General features: G+C 49.5%; 2 protein-coding genes across 2 annotated transcripts; both read right to left on the bottom strand.

Moving 5' to 3' along the window:
* Positions 1-452: 452 nt before the first annotated feature.
* Positions 453-2,144, bottom strand: LOC123121545 (photosystem I chlorophyll a/b-binding protein 6, chloroplastic). The gene is made up of 4 exons (XM_044541546.1): positions 1,779-2,144; positions 1,454-1,657; positions 800-1,352; positions 453-710 (listed from the first exon to the last, which is right to left on the bottom strand). The coding sequence occupies exons 1-4, from the start codon at positions 1,829-1,831 to the stop codon at positions 693-695; spliced, it is 828 nt and encodes a 275-aa protein (XP_044397481.1). The 5' UTR covers positions 1,832-2,144; the 3' UTR covers positions 453-692.
* A 574-nt stretch (positions 2,145-2,718) lies between these two features.
* On the bottom strand, positions 2,719-6,241 carry LOC123121544 (probable polygalacturonase). The gene is made up of 5 exons (XM_044541545.1): positions 5,320-6,241; positions 4,862-4,982; positions 4,098-4,346; positions 3,714-3,867; positions 2,719-3,515 (listed from the first exon to the last, which is right to left on the bottom strand). Exons 1-5 carry the CDS (start codon positions 5,863-5,865, stop codon positions 2,990-2,992), a joined length of 1,596 nt encoding a protein of 531 aa, XP_044397480.1. The 5' UTR covers positions 5,866-6,241; the 3' UTR covers positions 2,719-2,989.
* Positions 6,242-7,053: the final 812 nt, after the last annotated feature.

The following is a 7,053-nucleotide window of genomic DNA, read 5'->3' on the forward strand; positions in this document are numbered from 1 at the left end:
GCGAAGGGTTCTCCGTAAAAAAATTATGAGCTAAACTTTCTAAGGGTTCGGCTAGAGATGTTCTAACACTGTTTGGTTCTTTCTTAATTCCTTGTACCGCCAAAATTGCAAATCTCCAGGACTACATGAGCAGCTGTTGACAGTTACCTGCTGTCAGAACACTATGCTTCTTAACAGCACCAGCTGTATGCTCTCGCATTTTATTTGCACATATTTGAGCTGAAAGACCAGCGCCGACCATTGACACATCGTTTAGCTCAAGGGACGACATGATAGCTCGGTAAGACTTTCTAAATGATCTCATGGCTGGCTCAAGGGGAGTAATATATCATAGACGAGCGGCGCCCATTGTCTGCATCGACCACACCATTCTACCCTTTGTTTTACACTGCACACGTTGCCTCTGGCCTAGGGTTTGGGTTAACCAAGAAGAAATTACGCGTATCAAGAAGTATAACAGTTGTACGATTCTGATGTTACTGTTTGGCCTGTGGTGGTAGTAGCATTTTGTTTTGGCCTAGTGGGAGTATTTCATTATACAGAGGTGTATCACTAAAAGCATCTTCCCCGGCTCATTTCCACTGTAATATTCACATTTTCCAACGGGCAAGATGACGCCCTCAAAGCCTTAGTGCTCAAGTTCACCGCAAAAACCTTCTGCCATAGCAACACCGTTGGCCACTCTGCCACGATCAGTGGGACGTGAACGCCTGCACGGTGTCACGTGACATAAAATGATCTGCATGAGAATCACAGAAGCAAATCATAAGTAACCAAGCGTGTATTTGCATGTACGTACCGAGAAGATGTTGCAGTGGCCGGGGTCGGCGAGGTGCGCGAAGAGGTTGTCGAGGGGGCCCTGGCCGGTGTAGACGGCCTGGAACCAGAAGCCGACGAAGGCGAGCATGGCAAGGCGGCCGTTCTTGATCTCCTTGGTGCGGAGCACCATGACGGGCTCCGGCGAGCCGCGGCCCCAGTTGCCCCAGTCGAACCACAGGCCCCCCGGGTACCCCACGTCCGGGGTGGGGTTCTTGCGGTTGGGGAACCGCGGCTCGATGTCCACGGACCCCGGGTTGAGGTAGTCCATCCACCGCCGGCCCTCCACCCACCCCATGAGCGCCATCTGCGTCACGAAGAGCGTCCACGGGTCCGCGAAGTACTCGCGCTCGCCGGCCGTGTACCAGGAGAACTCCTCCATGAAGCCCCACTTGTGCAGGACCTCCGGGACCAGGATCCCGGCCGCCGCCAGCATCGCCCACCGGCCGTGCATCAGCTCCGCCTGCGCGAACCACCGCAGGGACTCCGGCTCCGATCCGAATCCCAGAGGATCAAATCCGAAGTCTCCCGGAAGGCTGAAGGGAAACGGCAGCACAGGAATAATGTCAGAGACGAAATGAAATTCAGTACGTATTTTCCACGAACGATGCCCGGAGTATGAAATTGGTTCAGTTACCTGCCGTCGAGCCACGGCGGAGGGGCGGTGCCGGGGAACCAGACGGGCCGGTCGGGCCCCAGCGGCTCGCACACCGTGGACAGGCTGCTCTTGGTCGCGCCAGTACGGTGGCTGCCGCCCCGCCGGACGGGAGCGCACGCTGCCGCTGCCGCTGCCGCGCCAGCATTCTGCACCGGCGGCTTAGTGGCATGCAACGCCCGGGTCCTAAGCTCGATCAGAAGTTCAGAACAAGCAAGCAGACGGGCATGCAGCAACGACGGTTCAGCATTTTTACGATGATCCGAGAGGTTTCAAAGCAAATTTACCAGAGCACGTTGGTGATTACCTTGGTTGGAGGCGACATGCTGAGAATGAGCCGGTGGGCAGAGGAGTCGCCATGGAGGATTCCGGATGGGGGAGAGGGAGGAGCGGGAATGGCACTGCACCCGCCAGCGGGTTATCCGTTTGGAGTAGATGAGGATAGGGAGGGAGAGGGCGCTGCGCTGAGCCAATGGCGGGACGCCAGTTTTTTTTTTCTTTTGCCCGCTGTCGTAGAAACTGTCTCGTGGGCTTCTTCTAAGTTGGATGCCCATTCGTTGCTCACGGCCTTTTTGTTTGAACATTGTTCACGGCCTTCTCATTGACACTGAAAGAAGCCAACTCTTTTTTTTTCCCAGGAATGGAAGAAACTTGACAGACTACTCCCCTAATTTATTTTGGATGGACTAGTACTGACAATGAAAAAAAAATGGTTCAGTTCTTTTGTACCAAATGTAATACTCCATCTGTTCCTAAATATAAGTTTTTTTAGAGATTCCAATGTGGACTACATACGGAGAAAATGAGTGAATCTAGACTCTAAAATATGTCTATATACATCCGTGATCCGTATGCAGTCCTTATTGAAATCTCTAAAAAGACTTATATTTAGGAACGGAGGGAGTATATACTGCTGATCCCTGACATGTAGAAACTTGATTAATATTGTATTTCAAACCTTTCTCAGTCAACTGAGGTTGGTTCTCACCTCCCTCAAAAAAAATGGTGCTCACCCTCTATGAATCCGTAAATCAAAGAGCATGCTGCGAAAGAAAAAAGAATACTGCCCTGCTTTTTCATATGTAATTCGAAAGCCAAAGAGAAAATCAAACCAAAAGAAGCTGTGCTGCCACTGCTTCACCAAAAGACTAGCAGAATAAGATTTGTTCCAATTACACAAGGGACAAGGTGTTTTACCCTGTATGGCTGTACTGACGTTATTTTGAAGACCTTTTGACAGAGTGAGATTTCCAAACCGAACATAAAAAACAGCTGCTGTTAATATTGTTGTTAGTGAGGTTTTAATTGTTTAATTCGTGTGTAGAAATACAGGGATGAAATGTGAAAACAGATGAACATTCTATGACACAGTATAGACAAGTCTGGGCCTCCTTAAATACACGCCTGAGACAGAGGGAGGTGTAAACAGCTACAAACAAAATTTCCTGTGTATGCAGTAAAACAAGACTAGCTGATCACTGGATACTCCTAAATAGTACAGTGAGACGAACCACCGTGTCAGAAACTGTAGTCGATATCAGAAATGTTCTGCAGTGTCGATTGTTTAACCATCTCGCGCCGCTCATTGTACAGGTCCAGGTTCTTGCAGGGCACAGGGAAAACATAGCCGATGACCTGCCCCTGGACGAAGGAGCACTGGAAAACATGGTGCTTCTTGTCAAGTATGCCAACCGACATATCATGGAAAGTAACATTCCTCACGGGGATCTCTGCGCTCCCTTGTATCCTGACGGGCACCCGCACCCTTTGCCCATGGATTGACGTATAAGAGATGTTGCCGACAACAGGAACAGCCTTCGGGTCGAACCGTTCATCTGGGTGCTCGTTATAGTCGGTCTTTATCACGATGCCAACACGGACATTTTCTAGGGTTATGTTTCTGTAGACAATGTTGTTTACATAGGCCCCTCTTCCAGGGGCAGTCTTTATCCTCACACCTCGCCGCGAACTCCAAATGTGGACGTTCTCTACCAAAACGTTTGAGACACCACCAGACATCTCGCTTCCTATAGACACGCCAGCGCTGTCCAGACGGGAAAAGAGATTAAACACGCAATTAAGCTGATCTGACAAACTTTGACTAGTAACACCCATACATTTCAGAGTAATTCACTGTACATGAAAAGCTGCATTTTGGTACTATATTAACGTTCTTATTCGCCAATCTCAACTGATAAATTAACAGAAGGGCTAACAAAGTGAACCAAAACAAATGAATTACCTGACCATTGAGCGGATTATGACATTGCGAACAGTGATGTTAGTAGACGGACGCCCATAAGCAATTCCATATTGATCCCAACCACTCTTTATAGCTACCCCGTCATCACCAACAGAAATATAGCAATTTTCAATCATCACATTCTCGCAAGAATCTGCATAAGCAGTAAACGCAACTGAGAATCTGAGTGTTGTATAAAATGTTCCAAATCATATAATAATAAGTTAAGAAACCAAGATAACATGGAAGTACAAAGTTGTAGGGTTCATATTGTCAATGAATATAAAGAGGCTAGATTGTTATCCAGTCATTGAACAATGTGAGCTGTAGCTGAAACAAATAAGAGCTCAGGAATTAAGTAAACCGCAAAAGTTGGAAAATGACCTGGATCTATCCCATCGGTGTTTGGAGCCCCAGCAATTGGAGCCAGAATAGTAGTTCCCGAGACTGTGACATCCTTGCAGTCATATAGATGAAGTGTCCAGAAGGGAGAATCACGTAATGTGATGTTAGAAATAGTAATGTTACTTGACCGCATGAGCTGAACAAGAGGACCCCTGGTGTGATTGAGGAGTTTCTTGCGAAATTTGATCCACCAACTTTGGCCTTGCCCATTTATAGTGCCATTATGACCTATTAGACAGATAAAGAGATGATGAGTCTCAGCTAACGAAATGCCTGACCAATTTCAGGACAAAAAGGCTGATAGAAAGAATATTTAGCAATTAAATTGGCACATTAGAATCATGGCCACACATTCATGATTATTCTGGTAACAGGTAACAATATCTTCACATGAATAACCAACAAAACCGTTGGTCTTATATTCAAAATACTTAATAGGAGGCCTCATAACATAGGACTTATGATGATTTATAAGATAGGTGGTCGCAAATACTGATACTTCATTTTACCAATTTCACTTATGTTCCTATGTTTAGCAATTAGGGTGTTAATTTAAAGGCCACGCACACCATAATATGATGGCAGTCAATCCTTGCTTTAATTTCAGAATGCAAACACAAAGTTCAAAGTAATAATTAAGGATTGAAATGAACTAAGCAAGTAAGCATATATAGAAAAAACATAAAGTTCACACTATCATCAGCGTTAAAATGCAACAAAAGGAAACATACAATATTACTTACCGGTTATAATCACATCCTTCAGGTCTTGACCATGTATGAGGCTCCCATATCGAGGTCCCTTGTGCTCTCTTCCATATCCATATGATGGTAATGGAGACATCAATGGCCAGTATCTTTCATCCTTACATGTAAGTAACGCAATAAGCTGTCAATGTTGATTCATTGGAAGAAAATGCACCAAACTGTAAAAGTTACAGCCAGACGATAAGTAAGAACATCCTAGTTCAACTTTCTGTAAGGTTGAAACAAAATGACATCATTATAATTCCTTTACAGGCTAAGCATGAGTGGACAGGACCAGTGTTATTCTAAAGTTAATGTGAGTCACTAATTCATCATATGGTTTTTAAGTGTTTAACTATACCACGACTACACTTGTGACTGGTCATACAACCTTGTCAAAACGTGTGAGTGTAAAATTAAGCAAGCTGGTGGAAAGTGCAGCTGAAATGCCTCACCTGGACCCCGAGGATCTCAGCGCCAGCAGCCAGGAAGAGCGTCATGTGGCTGGTGAGGTTAAACGGCGCGGTGAGCCACCGGCCGGCAGGCACGGTGAGCCTCCCGCCGCCCCTCTCCGAGATGGCCGCCACCGCGGCCTCGAAGGCCGCCGTGTTGAGCGTCCGCCCGTCCCCGACGCCCCCAAACTCCCTCAAGTCGTACACCGGCGGCGAGGCCACCCACTGGCCCATCGATGCGGCAGCGGACGGCGCGCGCTTGGGCATGGGCGGCCGGTTGTAGAGCCGCAGGCGGCCCATGGAGGTGTTCTGCCAGAGGAAGACGAGCACGAAGCCGACGAGCCAGAGCGCGACCAGGTACGCCCTGTAGGACGGCGAGATCGCCGGCGGCGCCCACCGCCGGTGGTGGAACTGATGCGCGCCCCGGCTTAGCGCGGCGCGCGGGGAGGACAGCACCGCCGGGCCGGCGGAGGCCGACGCCGCCGCCGCGGCGGCGGCGGCGGCGACGGAGGCGCGCGGGGAGGAGACGCCGACGGCGATCTCCGCCATCGGATCCGGTCGGCGCGGGGGCGGGATCTACGTGCTACGCCGCGCAGTACCAACCGGTTGGTGCGTCTGTCGGGGGGATGCTGCTAGGGTTTTGCTGCCCATGGGGGTTGGGGTGGGGGAGGAAGCGGGAGCGGGAGCGCGGCGGTGGTGAGCCGGACCTCGGGAGCACTAGTTTAAAAAGGGCGGGAGGCGGTGAGGTCACTGGCACTTGAGCGCGGTGGCGCAGTGGTGGTGCCGGCCGTGGGGTTGGGGGAGGAACCACGACGACGGCCAGCAAGACGGCGGAATGACCGAATAGCCCCCCACTGCGTACTGCCGTCAGCCCGTGCGGGCCGTCGGATTGACTGACTCGAGTTGCCCGTGGCTATGTTTGTTGCTTCTACGCTTCCGCTGATGCTCGACCCAAGAAGTACTCCCCCTCCGCTTCCTCTTTTTCGTTTTTTTAACAACATCCGGTCTATTCTTCATCTATCATCTCAGTACAAAACACTAGAAGTGACAAATAGATTCAGGTTTTAGACTACCTTTTTTCGGAAAATCATTCAGATCTTTTATTAAAGTTCAGCAAAAGTACAAAGCATCTCAAACATAATAAAAATTACATTGAGATTCCAAGACCTCCAAACAATCACTACCGTCGTCAGAATGAGCCGCCGACGCGCCGTTGTCGCCGCTTCCCTGCGGGAGTCGTCTTGACCTTGTCGATAACAGCCGGGGAGTCTTCGAACACGTGCCCCTAATGTCCAGCGCCCTGGAGCTGCTGTCGTCGTCGTTGAACCCTTGCATGGATCTGAAGCACCTGACATCAAATCTCGCCATAAGATGAGAAACCCTAATCTCACCGCCCCAAAAAGACAATAGGAACCTACGTCGGAGCTCCATTTACTACATCCAGACGGATGAACTCGAGGAGGATCAGAGCCTGAAACACTAACTTGTAGAAGTAGCGCCGCCATCCGCCCGTGCACCGCACCTGGGAGGACTAAAAAAGTTCTAACATAAACTACTAACCGGAGCGGAGGCAACGGGATTCCCCTTCCCGCCGCCGTCCGTCGGAGCGGCAGGCAGAGGGAAGGCGAATCCACGGGCTCGCCGGTGAAATTTGAAGGAGAAAGTTTACCCTGGCCACCTAAGGTCCAAGGGTTTTAGACTACCTCTAGACACACAAACAAGGAATGTATCCATCGA

This window comes from Triticum aestivum, chromosome 5D (genome assembly GCF_018294505.1).
Source record: "Triticum aestivum cultivar Chinese Spring chromosome 5D, IWGSC CS RefSeq v2.1, whole genome shotgun sequence".
In the NCBI taxonomy this organism is placed as follows: Eukaryota; Viridiplantae; Streptophyta; class Magnoliopsida; order Poales; family Poaceae; genus Triticum; species Triticum aestivum.

What these genes read in the sequence shown, in the direction of transcription:
- LOC123121545 (XM_044541546.1), bottom strand. Translation starts at nt 1,831, where the DNA reads ATGGCGACTCCTCTGCCCACCGGCTCATTCTCAGCATGTCGCCTCCAA. An exon ending in GCATGTCGCCTCCAACCAAG is followed by an intron (nt 1,658 to 1,778) that starts GTAATCACCAAC and finishes GATCGAGCTTAG; the next exon opens with GACCCGGGCGTTGCATGCCA. An exon ending in CCGCCGTGGCTCGACGGCAG is followed by an intron (nt 1,353 to 1,453) that starts GTAACTGAACCA and finishes GTTTCCCTTCAG; the next exon opens with CCTTCCGGGAGACTTCGGAT.
- LOC123121544 (XM_044541545.1), bottom strand. Translation starts at nt 5,865, where the DNA reads ATGGCGGAGATCGCCGTCGGCGTCTCCTCCCCGCGCGCCTCCGTCGCC. An exon ending in GAAGGATGTGATTATAACCG is followed by an intron (nt 4,347 to 4,861) that starts GTAAGTAATATT and finishes TCTGTCTAATAG; the next exon opens with GTCATAATGGCACTATAAAT. An exon ending in ATAATCCGCTCAATGGTCAG is followed by an intron (nt 3,516 to 3,713) that starts GTAATTCATTTG and finishes CCGTCTGGACAG; the next exon opens with CGCTGGCGTGTCTATAGGAA.